Below are 18,208 nucleotides of genomic sequence, written 5' to 3'. Positions count from 1 at the left end.
ATACTTATTTTTGCTTTATTCTTTCAAATTCTTCCTTCTTATATGAGCTATGCCTTGAAAGAGTTAGAAGGCATGCTTAATGGGCACATAACTATCAAGTCTGTCTTAATCATTTATCTAAGACACAATCCTTACATCTGTATTTATAGGAATTCTTACAAAGGGTGATGGTAGCACTACCACCAGGCCAAACCCTGGTTCTGAACACTCGTTCTTAATTATCAAATTTTGGGTTTTAGCGGTTGTGAAAGGGTTGCTTCTATTCCTGTCATCAGAGTGTTGCAGTTGCCTTAGTTTTCCATTAGGGGGAACTGTGTGCAAAATGACAAATTCTGAAACTGTCTCCCTTTGGGTGTAGTTTAACAAGTCTTGACACAAATGCATCCCAACACAAGAAGCCTCTCCTTTCTACACCATCTTCTCAGGCTTGTTTCACCCTTCTGTTTCAGATTCTGTAAACTGTCTCTTCAGCCTTTACAGCCCTCTCACTATGGTCTGGGTTACCTTCTGTCCTCGTATCAGAGGTTCATAAGTTCTCCCTTTAGGTTAAGGGGTTCACCCCTTGGTGCATGGATCCAAGGCAGTCTTTTCCTCTTCCACTTGTCCTTGCCTGGGGAGACCTAGCAGCTGCTGGTGTTCTGCTTCAAGTTTCCCAGTGGAGATCTCTGTGTCTTGTCTTACACTGAGAAAGTGGCTTGGCTTTTATTCCACTTTCTTTCCTAAAAGGACTCGTTCTCAGCTTGCAATGCCTGATGGGCATAGGTAGGTCTACAAGTCCTAGAATGCCTGTCCTTAAATGTTCAAGTCACAGTAACGAAACCGATGATCTGGGCCAACCATGGGCGCCAAGTTTTGTATAATTTTTGGTGGTGCCTAGAACAGGTCCAAGTCCTGCCCCCTACACCTGCCTTGTAAGCCGATATATATCCTACCCCTGTTCACTCCCCCCACCTCGGGCGGCAGCTGAGACCCCATGTAAAACGGGGTGCTGCAGCACCCCCTGCACCTCTAGTTCCTGCACCTATGAAAAGAAGGTTAAGCATGCCCTTCAAGTTGATGCTCAGTGGACAATTGTGAACAGAGATACTGTTTACATCAAAATGTATGTAAAATATAAGCCCAAACATTGGTGGAGCCGGGCCCACATTCCAGAATATTGGGGCACCACGGGCCCATATAACTCGCCACCTATGCCCAACATGCCCTTTTATGTGAGTATGTAAAAATTGCTAGTAGAGCTACAATGTCTAGCAGTATTGTTCAGAATAGAAATAGCAGTAAACAAATAATGTTTTTAGCATCCCCATTAAATCAATTTCAGAAGCTCTGCTCAGTCCCCTATAGTTGAAAGGTTTTTGTCTGTACATGTTTTTCATATATATCTCATAGGATGATCCCAGTGTCAGAGCAATAAGAAGTCAACAGAAATCTAATTCATCATCTGAGTACTAGCCCAATACGTAAACAATCTGGCACTTAGTCTTTGAGCTAATTAAGCCCTGAACCCACTGGTTAAGTCTAGTTACTCATTTGTGATCTGTTTAGGTTTCTAGGACTTCTTGTGCAAAGCAGTTACCTTAGATGACCCTGTACAATTAGGTCAGTGCATCAGTGTTCGTGTAACAGTGTTTCTACCATTGCTATCACATGGGATGCTTCTGGTAACATAATTTTATGTCCTAGAGATGGTGAGGAACATGGTTGGGGCAAAACCTTATCCGATCACAAGAAGTAGCTGACCTTTTAAGGGAAGGCCTGGGACAATTATGTAGTTGACGCCTAAAAAAATTGTTTGTTTGCAGTTTGCAGTTTCTTAGCTGTAGTTACAGTTGTATCCCTGGAGCTATAAATCCCTTTAGGCTATAGCTTCTCTGTCTCTCTCTGCCAGTCTGATTCTCTTAAAACATCTAAAGCTTAAATTATCAAAATGTCCATTGTTTCTCTAGGATGTTTGATAGAATCTAGTCGTTAGGACAAATGTATGTGGATTAGACCCAGTCTGAAATTTTGTTGAACTCTGCTATATGGCAGATATTTAGATTTAATTTTTAATCTTTTTAATTTAAAATGAACATATTGTAGCATTTAAAGTAGTTTAAAAATGAAAATACAGTGGGTCAGAAGTAATTTTTATTTCCCGGGAAGCTTCTTGTGGTGTTGTGCTTATTCTTGTTCTGAAAGTGGTGGTGTAATGAATGCCTAAAGAAAAATCAAACAAACCTCCCCAAAGTGTAGTATTTAAATAACACTTCACTTCAGAACATTTAGAAAAAACCTAAATTAATCATAAAGACAGATAAATATTATTCTAATTTTAAATGGGAATACTGAGACAGGAAGCTTGTGATTGGAAGTCAGCGGCACAGCTAGGATTGGAACCCAAGGTTCCTAGCTCCCAGTTCTATGCTTAATCTACTAGATCATGCTGTGTCCCAAAATACAGTGTCAGAATAATAGGTGCTATTTCCAGTCACAAGTCTGTCTGGTCACCACTTGATAAACCTAGCTAATGTAGCATTTTGTACTGCCACCTATCACTGTAGCATAAGTACCATCTCGAAGCATTTTATAAACACCCTCTTTTGGGTAGGGAATAATTATATACCCATTTTTTGAGATGGGTAAACTGATGTGCAGATAAAATGACTTTCAGGATGCTTAGTCAATATGGTCAGGAACAGAGTCTACATCAGTTTTAAACACTTCCCCAATAATTCGGGTTTGCTGTATTTAAATTTCCTATCTGATGCTCTTGGCCATAAATTGCTGAGCCAGTCAGTACCCTTTCTTTTGCTCAAGAATCCAGCCCTCTTCAGTGGTTATGTAGAGTGGGAGAGTTTTGGGGGGGACGGGGAGAGGAGAGGCAAAAAACAATGTATAATATTGAATCTCTGTTACTTATTTGCAGAAACATGCCAAGGGTCAGGATCTGCTTAGAAAAGTATGTGAGCACCTCAATCTTCTGGAAGAAGACTACTTTGGACTGGCCGTATGGGACTCTCCAACTTCCAAGGTAAGAAGGTGCTTGTGGAACTACAGTCAGCAATAAAAAAAACCCCAAACTCTTCTTGATAGGTTATTGTCTCCAAACTGGGAAGAAGTGTGTAGCGTCCCAAAAAATTATGTAAAAAGCAACAAAGAGTCCTGTGGCACCTTATAGACTAACAGATGTATTGGAACATAAGCTTTCATGGGTGAATAGTATTCAATACAATTGCTGTGAGGGGGAACTATCCCATCTCTCAATGGGGTGTTAACTCCACAGCCCACTACACTGGGGATGCCTGCCAACACCTCTCCAGCAGACGGCTTTGTGGGTAGCAAGAGAAGAGTGCAGTGGGCTTGTCCCACCTAATGTAGCAGATACATCCCAGGTGCTGGGGTAAGTATTGAGGGTCCCTTGCTTTCATCCCACGAAAGCTTATGCTCCAATACGTCTGTTAGTCTATAAGGTGCCACAGGACTCTTTGTTGCTTTTTACAGATCCAGACTAACACGGCTACCACTCTGATAAAAAAAATTATGCTTAATCTAGCTATATTTTTATTTTTTCCCCATGTGTGAAAGACCTTTTCTAAGAACTGGCAAAGTGTGTGAATTGTAAGAGTAACAATACTGTGAATAAAATAGAAACTACTATAAAATAGGACAGCGTGGGATTTGCTAATGGAGGGGAGCAAAACGAACTTGGAAAAATCTATTCTAGAGGAACTGAAGCTACATGCAAAATAGATTAGATTAGTCTTTTTTTCTGTCTGTCTTTCTGTCTTTCTTATTACTGCATTATAAAGATACAACAGAAGAACTCAAGGATTTAAGTTATTCAGAAGTGTTGGAGATATTAGGGTTTTTCCTTTTTTAAAAAAAATAATAATTGCGGTTTACAAAATAGAGTGGATAGGATAGAGGAGTAAATACTAAGATGTGGAAGAACCTGAGCACAAAAGGAAATCGGAGAGAATTTCTTCATAGTCATAAATTATTCCATGTATGTACTAAAGGCAATAAGAGGAGTAATCAACGTCTTGTATTTTGGGGGTAAATAAGCATATTTGATTTAGCTGTTAATTTGAGTCAAGTGTATGTAGATTGGTATCTCTCATCTCAATTTCTGAAGGGTCCTGTGTTCATTTTCTTCCTCTTCCTGACTTGTCTGTGACTCTTATGGCTGACTCTTAGTGATTTAGCCTTAGGTTTGTTTTGTTTTATTGATCAGGCAAGTGCTTCCTTCTTCACTGCCATGGGTGTACTGCTCATATGTATCTGAATGAACCAGTCAATCAATATTATGACTGGAAACCACTTACTCCCTGCACCCTAGTATTCTGCAGTACAATACTGGCTGTTCCAACCTTGTAAAAAATGGAAAGAAATGTAAGTGGTTCCAGATTTAACACTGTGTTCTGTGCACACACAAGGGAATTATTTGGATAATTCCCATGGAGTTGCATATGTAAATTCCACTCCTGTCATGTGTGTAACCGAGGAAATGGAGTTAGAAAACTTTGAGTTACATTTGATTTTCTACAGGAAAACGCTAAATGGAAACTCAGTTTTCATCCACACTTATTTGTGATTATTTGAACTAACCAAATAAGTATGTAGCCTTCTTGGAGCACTTTTCCCTTTAGCGTGGAAAAATATCACAGGAGAATGGCTCCAGCTGGCATGACCATCATTGGAAAATGTCCCTGGAGCTCTTGTCAGCATTTACAAGATTTGGTGGGAGGCCATTCTGGATTAATATTTCAAGCTGAGGCTTGTCACTGACAGAAGGGAAGGCAAATACTAAAAGTGCAAATATTTAGTGAGGCAATGCAATTTTTAATATATTTGCTGAAAATAAGTTAAATTCTTCATACTGAAACTCAAATTGGTCAGTTTTACTTTGATTTTGTTTAGATTTATGCAGTGTCATTGTCATGCATTGTTGTTTTAACCCGCTTGAGTGTTCTTTAACAAATCAGACTGCCTGACATAAAAGTTAATTTTTACTCAACAAGGCCTTACTTAAGCCTACCTGGGGGTTGATTTCAAATCATTGTCTGACTTGAAATGTACTTAAAGACTTTTCATAGCTTATGGTCAGTATTCTGGCTACCTCCTTGTTTCGCATATTGGAATTATTTATGATAAACTGGTTTACTATGGTGGGATGAAGAAATTAAACCATTAAAAGATTCTTTAAAAGATACAAAGAAAGATTCTTCTTATGGACAGTTAACAGAATGGTGGCTTTCATGTCAGCTGAAGTTTCGTTTTTATTATCTTATATTTAGAATTTGATTCCATTAAGTATGGAGTAAACAACCCCTTACTGCAAGAATGAAATCTACTATATGTAAAACATTGTTAGATATTTTTAAGGGCAGAAATGTCAAGCTGTTCAAGCTAAGTCTTGTAACCAATGTGTTTTGTGTTGTGGGAAGAAAATTGCCAGGTCATCATTCTCTGACCAGTTACCCTTTTGTCTGCCTCTCTTTATATCCCTTACTTTTGAGTCAAGCAGGCTTCCTTAGGTTTGGGACAGGAGGAGTGGAAGAAAGCTAATTGCATTGCCGACTTTGAAAACATAATTATACACATGCTTTTTTTTTTACTCGATGTCTGATTCGGAGTTTGCTGCTGTAATTTCTTACAGACTGCAGTGAGTGAGAGAACACTGTTAGTAGCAGGATTGTTCAGTGTCGGAGATTTATTTTCACTTAAAACCAAGAATGAGAGAGTTAAACAGCTGTTTGATATAGATTTTAATCCCAGTCTGGAATAAACTATTAATGTTTGCAGCCACCTTTTGCTCTTTTGAGATAATTGCCTTATATAGCTATATCTATATATCTTTCTGTTTAATGGAGTGTAAACTTCCAAGTCTGGCATTCCCTCCAGCACTCTCTAAAAAGCGCCCTCACCTAGTTGTTTGATTTACCAGCTAAAGTGATTTTAATAAGTCTTCAACAAACCAACATTTGAACCTCCTCTAAAATGATAGCTAGGGTTTGATGGGAGAGAGGGGGGTGTGCGTGTGCACACGCACATACACATGAAAATATCATACCTAAATACTTCTACCTTCAGAAATAAACCAACAGTGTCTGCGAGGAAGGGCACTTTCATCCTCTGTTTTTCTAATGTGGGAAAGTGAATAGAGAGACTGTTTAGCACACTGAAGGAGTTTATATTGGAGTTTATACTAGTCTGAAAGGGAGAATTGTTTTCCACTGATTCATGAAACAGCATTGGATAAGAGTATCATTAATTACCGAACCCCTCATTGTCTGTTGGATTAGGCAGACAGGATGAGTTCCATGAATGCATGACTGCACTCAGGCTGCGTTAGAGCAGTCAGCTAGGCTGTCCCATTCTCATTGGAGAAAACTAACATTTGTAGCATCAGCACTCACATTTAAAATTGCTATGCTGACAAAACCGTAGACCCCCAAAAACGCTATGTAGATGGCCTGTGGGCCTTATTTTTCATGGGTTTCATAGCACTAGTTGTAAAGATTGGACGAGTAGAAGGAGCATATTTTTAATAATGAATTTAAATTAAACTTATCCACAGTTTTACCAGTAAACATGTAAAGTAAAATGTCCTTTAGGTTAAGAGAGATGAGCTTAGAGGGCTGAATGGGGTAGGCATACTAGTTTTTCACCTCAGAAGACACAGGTTTACAAATCCTGCTTAGGTCACATGAACATGAATTTGATGGCTTCATTCTAGCCTCTAGAAGATGATTAACAATATTGCACTGTCTTCATACAGTGTGTTACAACTGATAGCTTCTGCTAAGAAGAGGCTCAAGACTGAGATGTTTCATGTTATAACTGAAGGAGGAGCATTGGCAGGACTGTGAAATAATTTCACTGGCATTAGTTTTGCACCACCTCCTTGCTCCCCAAAAATACAAATAAAGGAGATAAATTACGGGCAACTGAGGAAACTGGATAAAAATGTCTAAATAGATTATCTCCTCAACTGTTTCCTGTGGTGTTTCTTTTCATACTTGTCAACCATGTGAATTTTACTGTTTTCTCCTCTTACAGACATGGTTGGATTCTGCCAAAGAAATAAAAAAGCAGGTTCATGGTAAGTGGATTGAGTTCATCTTGATCTATTTTCTTTTTTTTACTGATAGATATTTATAGCTTTGGTCTACAATTCAGAGAACCCCCGAAGACCAGTTAGAGTTCATGGAAAGGTGTTTGTCAGGGATCAGCACAAGTTCAAACAGCATGCACTCCCTCTTTTTACTCTTAATAGTGGCACTTTGGTACAATGAAGAATATCCTACAGTACATTGTCAGGAGGTAGACAGATGCTGTGCCTCCATAGTGCAGTCCAGAATTAGGTAGATGTCTTTCAGCCTATGGTGTGTGTGTGTGTGTGGGGGGGGGAGAAATGAGATGAATGTCATGGAGAACCACTTAAGGATAAATAAGGAGATGGGAAACGGGAAAAGAAAAGTATATGCTGTAGCAAACTTTTGTGGATTCTTCAGAAGTGTTCAGGCATCCAAATGGGATGTCTGAGTTGAACAAGTGGCTTGAACAGTGTCAGGATGAATGTCTTACAGTATAAGCAGAAATGGACGGTGACTTCTTTTGATATTGGGCCAGTTCAGTGCAGGGACCAGTGTCCATGTGGATCCATTTTCAGAGACCAGTTTTTCTTCAAAGAATACACACACTCAAGACTTCTCACTGCAGTGAAAGTGAATTTCTGTGTAGGTTTACAGGGAGGAAGAGAGGTATTTCAACAAAGCTATGAACTGAAGAGGTTCTCTGTGTGGCATAATAGAGGCAAAACTCCATTGGTGTTAAGCTGCTTTTCTCCTTTGAGACATTAGTGGTAAAAGTACAATATTATGAGACTGGTGCAAAAACCTACAGCAGGATGATATTTAAAGGAACCCTTTATTTCACTCAGCTGATTGAGATAAATTTAAATTGTCTTACTGGAAAAATGACATGATTAAGATACAGATCTAAAAAAGGGAACAGTACTTTTCTACAGACAATCCCAGAATGTTTGTGTTCCCCTTAAAATAGATGGAAAGTTGCTCACTGTTATCTTGAACTTATTCATGAATAATTTGAATGTTTCTGGCACCATAGAATGAAAATGGTAGGATTTGTCTCTTAACTCAGTTATGGTATTGGGTAAGAGGCAAATCTGTAAACGGAGTCTGTTTGATTTCTCCCATCCTCCCCTTTCCCAGCCCCATATGGGACTTATTAAATCTTTTAAGAAACCAAATCAGGAAAACTTGCCTTCCTGAATTAAGTACCATTTTAAACTATTGAATTAGAGGGTAATGAATGAAGTCGTTATATTTGACTCAGGTTTTTGCAGCAATTTTAGAAATTCCCTACTGAAGCATTTAATGCCTCTGCCCTTCAGGTCAGCTATCTAAGGGCAAAATTGATTATACCCTCCAAGAGGAAATGGTGACCTCATTCTGAACACTTGAAAAAATAAATCTTTAAAGCTACTGCCTTCTTGGTATCTGAACTCTCTGAAGTAAGGAGGGGAGGGGTGAGTTTTAATGTCCACACAATGTAATTATGCTTGTAAGGTGCTAGATTGGAATGTTATATTTTGTATCTTTTTAATGATTTCACTTATCAGTTTGTTTAAAAATCTATATTTTCAAATATAGTATGACTCCCAGAGAATATATGAAAGGTTTCATTTTTGTATAAATTTGCTTGTTAGATGTGATTTATTGAACAGTGGCTGAGCATGCATTTTGAATATAATTGTAGTACTCCTAGAAGTAAGACTGATTACACTAATTAGAGCTAAGTATGATCTCTGAAAGTGCTAAATAAACCTTGTAATTCAGCTGTACTAAAACATTTCAGTCTTGACCTGCAAAATGCTTGCTCTTTTAGTCCTGGGTGTTTCTTGACTACACATTGACATTTGTACTGAATTTATATGGTGGCTGTGTGGCATGGGCCAATGTTTAACCACTAAAAACCTCTTTCTTCTCACCTAAGGGAGATTTAAAACCTGAGTCTTTGGTGGTAAAATGCTAATTCATTAACCCACACCACAGTTTGTCCTTTATTCATACTTGATCACATCTATGAAAAGCAAAGAGGTATGAAGTATTTAATTAGCAGTAGATTCCAAAACAAGTGAATTCCACATTTCTTATATTATCTGAATAGGTCTACCTCCACATAGTCTGTTTATGTGTTCCCCATAAAAGATATATTTTAAGCTAAGTAAATGAAAACAGATCAGAAACTTTATCACTTCTCTTTTAACTACATTCTATAATCAATAGTTCAGATGGCAGCATTCAAATATAAAATATCATTTGAATGCTTTATTTTTAAAGTCAGATTTGATATTCGTAATTTTTATAAACTTCTGTATTGTGAACATTTTTGTTGTAAATTTTCAAAACTTGTATGTTTCTATTTACAGGAGGCCCCTGGAACTTTACATTCAATGTGAAGTTTTATCCACCAGATCCAGCACAGCTGACAGAGGATATAACGAGGTAAAGACACATTATTTCCCACTAACTCTGCTAATCAGGCTCACTTAGTAAAGTACTGAGAGTGGAAAGTACAAGTGCGTAATATTTTGCTTTTCAGGTAAAAGCTCGAAAGCTATTTATAAATCTTTGTTTTCAGGTATATTTTAGAGTTAATACTATAGGACTAGACAGTCTGCATTGAAGTCTATATGTGCATGATTTTTATGTATGCATCCCTACACATACCTTTAAATGCCTTGAACAAAGTCTGATTTCAGTTATCAAAAGCATCCTCTGCTCCATTTTAAAGGGGGTGATTTTATTTTTAAATCCTGTGATCGTTCTTCCTTTCAGACTACTGCAGGTGTAGCCCTTATCCTTTGAATGAAGAGGGTGCAGTGACTCTTTTTTCGTATAAGCCAATACAAACACCACTCCATGCCATTTAGCAGCATAAAAAGTGGCCTTCCTCCTCATTTCCTCAGGAGCTTGCGCTCAAAATAAAATGACCACGTTTTTGTGTCTGTTGCAGGAGTTCTCAACCGTTTTCTTGCTGAGGCCCACCCCAATATGCTATAAAATCACCATGGCCCACCTGTGCCACAACAACTGGTTTTCTGCATAAAAAAGCCAGGGTTGGCGTTAAGGGGTAGCAAGCAGGGCAGTTGCCTGGGACCACGTGCCACAGGGCCCCCGCGAAGCTACGTTGCTCAAGCTTCATCTTCAGCCCTGTGTGGTGGGGCTCAGGGCCCTGGGTTTCAGCCCCATGTGATGGGGCTTTGGCTTTCTGCCCTGGGCCTCAGCGAGTCTAATGCTGGTCCTACTTGGCCGACCCCCTGAAACCTGCCCAGACCCCTGGTTGAGAACCATTGTTCTGTTGAACTCTCAGTTAAAATCACATCTTCTGCTTCTTCCCTGTAGGTATTATTTGTGTCTTCAGCTTAGACATGACATCGTTACAGGGCGTCTGCCTTGTTCCTTTGCGACACTGGCCCTGCTGAGTTCTTACACAGTCCAGTCTGAATTGGGAGATTATGACCCTGAGTTACATAGTGCAGATTATGTCAGTGAGTTTAAACTGGCCCCAAACCAGACAAAGGAACTTGAAGAAAAAGTCATGGAACTACATAAAACATACAGGTGAGTGCTGGTATTAAGGGAACTTGTCTGTGCACCACAAAGTAAAAGGGGTAATTAGAATTATGGCCATTTAGTATTTTCCCAAATTCTTTGTTTTTGTTTTTGTTTTCAGGGCCATCAATATCTTTTGTGAGCCTTCAAACAGAACAACAGTGAGAGAGAGAGAGTTAGTTTCATAGATGAGTTTTCAGTTCACAAAGAAAATCCATCTGCTTTAAGTAAATAAAAAACCTCCACACAGTTACAAAAAGTCCTTCCAGAATTTATAACCCACTTGCTTTGCATAAACTATCCTGATAGTGCTATGAAGGAATCAGATACTGAGAGAGTCCAGAGTTGGTCATGCAATACTAATTACCCCTTGAGACTATTTATTTACAAACTGTAGCCTTTACTGCTTCCTTCCCCTCTCCCCCTCCACTCACTCCCGTTGTTGTCCATTTGTCCACCGTTTGTGTCTTGTCATAATCCTAGACTCTTTGGGGCAGAGGTTGTCTTTGTGTTCTCATTTTACTTGTTTGTATGGTCTCTAGCACAATGGGACCTCTAGGCGCTACTGCAATATAAAGAATAACAAAGGAGTTGGTGAGTCCAAAACCAGTGAGAATGTTCTGAGAATATCCTGCAGCTGTTGGTTAGTAAAAGGGTTTTCTTCCTTCCTACTAGAAAAAATAAACTCTTTTTAGAAGAGTTCTGTGAAACTTTAAAAAGTATCTTTAAGAACCCCACTTTTGGAGTCTCTATAGTCATCACCCTTATGACAGTGGAGGATGGCTTTGATTCCACTTCGAACTGTATAGTGTGCATACTGTTAACTTTGTCCTTTGTTCTCCCTTCTCCTCTTCTATTGTTCAGTTATCCTGTCGGGGAGGGGGCCTTGTCTTCCTTCTTGTATATTAGCACTTAGGATTCCGTGGCCTACCTCCTGAATGGAGTCTTCTGGTGCTACTGCAGTACTGCTAATAAATAACATTGTACAACACCAAATGCATCGGAAGTGTGCATGAAAGGTGTAAATACTGAGATCTCAGCATAACTTTGTTTTTGGTGCTGACATGAGTAGAACTCTCATCATGTTATAGGGTGCATTGGTTTTATTTACTAAGCACCAACACCATATAAAACACAAAAAGAAGTGGCCTCTACCCGATGGGGTTCATGATCTTAATATACGGAGAGAGCTTGTACAATTGCATTCTACCTCGGTGGAAGGATTTCAGAGTGTAGCAGTTTTTCAAATGTATTACTAGGTATGTAGCTGCACTTCCAACTTTGTTGGATGATGATATTAAAGGGAATAGACGCATAGACTTTAAGGTCGGAAGGGACCATTATGATCATCTAGTCTGACCACCTGCACAATCAGGGGCAGCTTTAGGATTTCCGCCACCCCAAGCAGGGCGGCACGCCGCGGGGGGCGCTCTAGCAATCGCCGGTCCCGCGGCTGCGGTGGACCTCCCGTAGACGTGCCTGTGGAGGGTCCGCTGGCACCGCGGCTCCGGTGGACCTCCCGCAGGCACGCCTGCGGATGCTCCACCGGAGCCGCGGGACCAGGGGCCCCTCTGCAGGCACGTCTGCGGGAGGTCCACCGGAGCCGCCTGCCGCTCTCCCGCTGGGACGCCGTCCCAAACACGTGCTTCGCGCGCTGGGGGTCTAGAGCCGGCCCTGTGCACAAGGCAGGCCACAGAATCTCACCCACCCACTCCTGTAACAAACCCCTAACCTATGTCTGAGTTATTGAAGTCCTCAAATCGTTGCTTAAAGACCTCAAGGTGCAGAGAATCCTCCAGCAAGTGACCCCTGCCCCACGCTGCAGAGGAAGGCGAAAAACCTTCAGGGCCTCTGCCAATCTGCCCTGGAGGAAAATTCCTTCCCGACCCCAGATATGGTGATCAGTTAAACCCTGAGCATGTGGGCAAGACTCACCAGCCAGCACCCAGGAAAGAATTCTCTGTAGTAACTCGGATCCCACCTCATCTAACATCCCATCACAGGCCATTGGGCATATTTACTGCTAATAATCAAAGATCAATTAATTGCCAAAATTAGGCTATCCCATCATACCATCCCCTCTATAAACTTACCAAGCTTTGTCTTGAAGCCAGATATGTCTTTTGACCCCATAGAAATGAACTTTTCCTATAACCTAATATTTGTGAAAGGTTTCTTTATCCCTCTGTGACTACCTTTTCATACTGGTGGGTCTCTCTTGAGCAGCTCTTGTATCAGGTTAGAGGATCATAATAACTAAACTAAAACTTTTTTAACTTTTTGAAAAAGAAATATTATCCTATATTGTGCATATTTACACTAATATACTGACATGTTCAACTACAGAGACCATGCTGAACTGTTTATTATCTAGCTCTCTTTGCACTTTTTAAGGAGCCTACCACCATGATATATAAGTATTGTACAATCTGAAAGAGGGGTGCAAGTGTCGGTAATTTTAAGAGAAGAAAGAAAATGCCATAAAACACTGAGAATGAGCCCAAGCCCTAGTGTGAGACTTGAACCTGCAGTCTCTCTTGACTGCCCCAAAGCTGTGAGTTGAGCCACAGTAATGCCTATAGTATCAGAGAGATAGCTGTGTTAGTCTGGATCTGTAAAAAGCGACAGAGTCCTGTGGCACCTTATAGACTAACAGACGGATTGGAGCATAAGCTTTCATGGGTGAATACGAAAGCTTCTGTGTCTGACGAAGTGGGTATTCACCCATGAAAGCTTATGCTCCAATCCGTCTGTTAGTCTATAACGTGCCATGGGACTCTTTATCGCTTTTTAGTAATGCCTATAGTGGACTTCAGTACAAGGGTGATACCAAAGCTATAATGAACACCTCAAACTTGCACTGTCAAATCAATATTTTAAACTGATTTCTCTACATTTGTACTGAGCGGGAGAGGCATGCGGAAGATAAGCTTGTCAGTTGCTCAGTATCTTCCTTTGACTTCAGGTTATAAAGTGATAGAACCTGTGATAGAACAGGCAACTAACATCGCTGAATTATTTTTTTTGTCTTTTTATTCTCTTAAAAGAGCCAGTGAACATAAAGCATTTTGTTTAAAACAAAATTATTAAAAGTTGACCTGAATAACATGGCTATATCTAAATTTGTAGCATTATATAGCCTCCCTCTTATAGATGAATTCATTAATATTGGATGATCTGAGAACTTTAAACATCAGATGTTTTTTAGGTAAAGAATTTCCACATAAAATGTTCTTAGTGCTATTGCCGTTTTATTTGAACTATAAAGGAATTGTGTTTAGGAGATGAATGTTGACCTTGTTGTTCCACTTAAAATGGGCTGTTGCCATATTAATCCTTTTTATTCCCGTTGATCTGTACTGTATCATGCCTGCATAAGACACAACACTAAGATTTACAGTTTACATAAAATGTAAAGTGTTTTGTAAGTAAGCTATCAAAGCAGCAAACAAAACTAAATGTATATAAATGAGTACTGTCCCAATATAGCATTTGGACATCTCTTGCACAATAAAAGCCTGTTACCAGAGATACTTCAATAATACTGAAAATAGCCCCATTATCAGGGTACTTCTGTTATCCAGAGTTGCATTGTATTGCCTTTCCTATGGACAGGACACTATCTAGTCCCAGAAAATGTCTTATTCATCTAGCCTGCTCCTCGTAGGAGTCTCCTATTAAGTGATTTCAACTTCCCTGGCATTTAATTCTCAGAACAATAGCTGGATTCTGAAAAGTATTGAGTGGGTGCCACAGTTTGCTGTTTGGCTTCAGTAGATTTAATTTGTTCACCTTTTTTGCAAATGAAGTTGGCTGTTGACGAATCATGGCACTGATTCTCTACAGTGGTGCTTCCCTTTTTCAGTCCATTTACTAGGGTGACTGTGTTTCCCAAAGGGGAAACGGGACATTGTGTGGGGCTCACCAAAGCCCCTTCTTGTGTGCAGGGCTGGCCCGAGCCACTTGCTTCCCCTCCCCCCAACATTCCTTCAGGCTCCACTTTTTTGGCAAAACTGGACAACTTGGACAAATGCCCAGCTTTGCCAAAATATTAGGGCGCCCAGGACAGGGCTTAAAAAGGGGACTGTCCCGGCCAAAATGGGACATATGGTCGTCCTAGGTACTTCAGAGTTGCTAAATAGAAGATCACTGTCTATTCCTTTTAAACTAATCATCATTATAGATAATAGTAAGTTCATTGCCTTTTTTTTTCTCCACATAACCTTTTTTAGATCCATGACTCCAGCCCAAGCAGACCTCGAATTTCTTGAGAATGCAAAAAAGCTATCTATGTATGGAGTTGACCTTCACCAAGCCAAGGTAAGAGATTTTTGTTGTTGGAGTAGGTTGTGGCCCACAGGTTCCTTATTTCAAGAGCCCTGATCAAAGATGTAGGCAGGCAGGCAGGCAGCCACCTTTGCAGAAATGCAAGCATATAATAGATATGTTGTAAGCGTTAGTGCAAGCTTTATAAAAAGGAAGTTACACTTCCTGATTTGCTTCTCTGTATATTATAGAGAGCTCTTTATAAACCTACCAATGTAGACAAGCTCTTAGTCTGAAGAATTTAAACTAATGTTTTATCCTGAAAAGTAATCCACTCTCAGAATTCTGATAAATACAGTATAAACTCTAAAAGATCAGACACAAACTTTGAGCAGATGGGGTTGGAGAAGAGATCAATAGAAGGGAGGAGGTTTTAAGGAGAGATATGAAGGAAAGTAAAATTGGCCCTTGGCACGTGGGAAGTTGGAAGCTGTTCAAGCATGCAGGACAAATGAATTCAGTAGCTATTTAGGAAAAGCCAAAAGGAGTGTATAGAGAAAATGCTGGGTGATCAGTTGTTGGAACTTGTAACTCCAACACTGCTGTAGGTATAAACATGTATTAACTTTCTTAGGACTTGGAGGGAGTTGACATCATTCTGGGAGTCTGTTCCAGCGGCCTTCTCGTCTATAAAGATAAACTGAGAATCAACCGCTTTCCTTGGCCCAAAGTGCTGAAGATTTCCTACAAACGCAGCAGCTTCTTCATTAAGATCCGGCCAGGGGAGGTACATTGCCAGTTTATCTTCTGTTTTTGTCCTGTATTGTCATAAAACATTTTCTAATTTAGTGTTGTTTGTTCTTGTTTGCATAAAGAACAGAAAAGTGCTGTGGATATTTAAAGTTGTTTCCATAATTGCAGTAGTACAATTGGTTTTTCATTTTAAATTATACCTTATTTCCTGTCTTATTTGGCTTTGTAGATGATTCAATTTATAATATAAAACTAAAATATCTGTCTGAGCCTATAAAATTACATTTGAATTATAAATTACATAGTAGTTAGCTCCACCTATTTGTAGAGTATGGTATTCTGCTGTTGAACATATTCTCATTGGAATAATACAAGCACATAACAGATCTTTGTTGCAGAAATACAGATATAAACAAAATATTTCACCATAACCAAAATGAAGCAAAACGTTTGATCTTTCTGATAGTACTTGGAAACATAACTTTAATGAGGAGAGCAGAAGATTCTGTGGTAAAGACATTTTTTTTTCCTGCTGTGGAAAGCAAGTAGCTGTTCATTTCATAAGACCTTAGATGACCATTCATAATTCAGAATGTTGTACTTTTATCAGTTGTCAAAATATGTAGCAACATGGTGTATGAGGGGGCTGGATCATGCTGTTTCGACTTGTACGTGGATCTCCTTCCTATGTGGAAAGGGGACTGGAGTGGCCTCTGCTGCATTGTTTTATCCCCACCTTGTTGGGTCCAGCATGAATGGAAGCAGACAATGAGTAGGGAGGCCAGGGGAGACACATTTCCCCCCACCCAGGGAAAATATGCCTAGAAATGTAATATAGTTGCAGACCACGTTTTCATTTCTGTGGTGGAAAATCCTTTTTAAAGGGGATCCCAGAACTGCTGCAGTGAAGTATAGGCTCCATATAGAAGGGCCTACGCCTTCTTGCAGATGCCTGGATATGTTCATATATATCTACAGGGTTTGTGGACCAAACCCTCATCTCTCTAGTGGATGAATGGCGAAGAAGTTCTGTGAGGGGAATTTTGGAATTGCTTGCCTGGGTTTTACCTGGGTATGTTCCATGTAGTGATGTTCTTTTGCATACGTCACTTGTAGCTATAATAAAATAATCTGCATTGCAATTTTCCATAGCACGAACAATATGAAAATACCATTGGATTCAAACTACCTAGTTATCGGGCAGCTAAGAAACTGTGGAAAGTCTGTGTTGAACATCACACTTTTTTCAGGTATGTCTTGCTTAAAATTGTAAAAACAAAAAAAAAACCCTCTTTATTAAATATAGTGGGTTTTTAATAGTGATACTAATTTCAAGTCTCAATTTTTGTAATTCTTTTGCTGATAGATATGTCTGACTCTCCTCCATAGTGATTTAAGTCAGTAAGGCCTGTAAAGATTAAAAAGTGTGTATGGAGACAGACTTTTATTTTAGTGTTCCTAAAATAAATCAAGCTAGCAAATGAATGTTTAACCATCAAGAATGTAACATAGGAAATCCATCAAAATACAGAGATCTTGAAGTAAGGCACTGAAAGCATAACATCTTTATCTAAATGCCATAAGAGAATTAGAATAAAGAAGTGTTTGCCAAATATTTAATTCAGATATTGGTTATTTTATCTGGTATCTCTGTCAGGTGGTGATCTATCTGTACCCCTAAATGGTTTCTTTTTAATAAGAGATTATTGAATAAAATAGAGGCTGAGATTGAGAAAACCAGTGACAGTTTCATGAGAGCTAAGGATGTCAAGGTTTGTAGGAAGATGCTGATTGCGGTGCTGTCATGCACTGTGTTTTGGTATCCACTTTGCAGTGTTTTTGTATCAGAAAGTACCTCTCAGCTTTGGGAGTTTGAGGTGCAGGTACTGATATGATAAAGGTCAAGAAAAAATTCTTGATAATAGGACCTTATACAACTTCAGATTAACTGCTGTGCTAAAGAAATAACATAAGATGCTTCACATGAGTCTTTTGGTCTGAAAAATGGTTGCTAGATAGTAAATATGTTACTCTCCCATGTTAATAATCTAAGGGCCACTCCTTACTCCCTAAAGCTTTTTCTTAGAAATCTAAATCTTATATTTTTGGTTAATATAGAAACATTGCAGGTGTGGGGTCTGGGTGCCGAGGGAGTGGAGCTTGATGGGTTGGGAGTCCAGGTGCAGCTGCTGGGGGATCAGTGAGGTGGGGTTTGGGTTTACGGGCCTCATTGGAGGGGTCCAGGTATAGCGGGGTGAGGCTTGTCAGGATGAGGGTTCAATGGGTCTGCTTAGCAGGGGAGCCCCAGCTGCTGCTGAGGGGATGCTGCATGCCAGTCTCCGGCTCCCCCCCCCCCCCCCCCGTGATTTTCCTATCTCCGGCCCCCTGCCCTATTCCACACCCCCTTCCTTCCACACTGCCTCTTCTCCCTACCCCCTCACGCCCCCTTCCCTCATTTCCCACCCCGCCCCACCGAGGGCACTCACTGCTGCACAGAAAACAGGAAGGCTCCCAGCACACAGAAGGGCAGCACAACTGGCACTAGGGCCCAGGAGGCGGCGTTC

At 40.0% G+C, this 18,208-nt stretch overlaps 1 protein-coding gene across 33 annotated transcripts in view; it reads left to right on the top strand.

Moving 5' to 3' along the window:
- The window catches only part of EPB41 (erythrocyte membrane protein band 4.1), a 160,962-nt gene that overhangs the window by 77,934 nt on the left and 64,820 nt on the right, over positions 1-18,208 (top strand). For all 33 annotated transcript variants that reach the window (XM_044997492.1, XM_044997506.1, XM_044997491.1 and 30 more), the window contains 7 exons: positions 2,909-3,013; positions 7,045-7,087; positions 9,440-9,515; positions 10,416-10,634; positions 14,858-14,945; positions 15,526-15,678; positions 16,797-16,894. In XM_044997492.1, the coding sequence (XP_044853427.1) occupies positions 2,909-3,013; positions 7,045-7,087; positions 9,440-9,515; positions 10,416-10,634; positions 14,858-14,945; positions 15,526-15,678; positions 16,797-16,894 (782 nt within the window). The remainder of the gene's footprint in view (positions 1-2,908; positions 3,014-7,044; positions 7,088-9,439; positions 9,516-10,415; positions 10,635-14,857; positions 14,946-15,525; positions 15,679-16,796; positions 16,895-18,208) is intronic.

Source organism: Mauremys mutica, chromosome 23 (genome assembly GCF_020497125.1).
Source record: "Mauremys mutica isolate MM-2020 ecotype Southern chromosome 23, ASM2049712v1, whole genome shotgun sequence".
NCBI classification, from domain to species: Eukaryota; Metazoa; Chordata; order Testudines; family Geoemydidae; genus Mauremys; species Mauremys mutica.
This window is presented reverse-complemented; position numbering and strand designations above follow the sequence as displayed.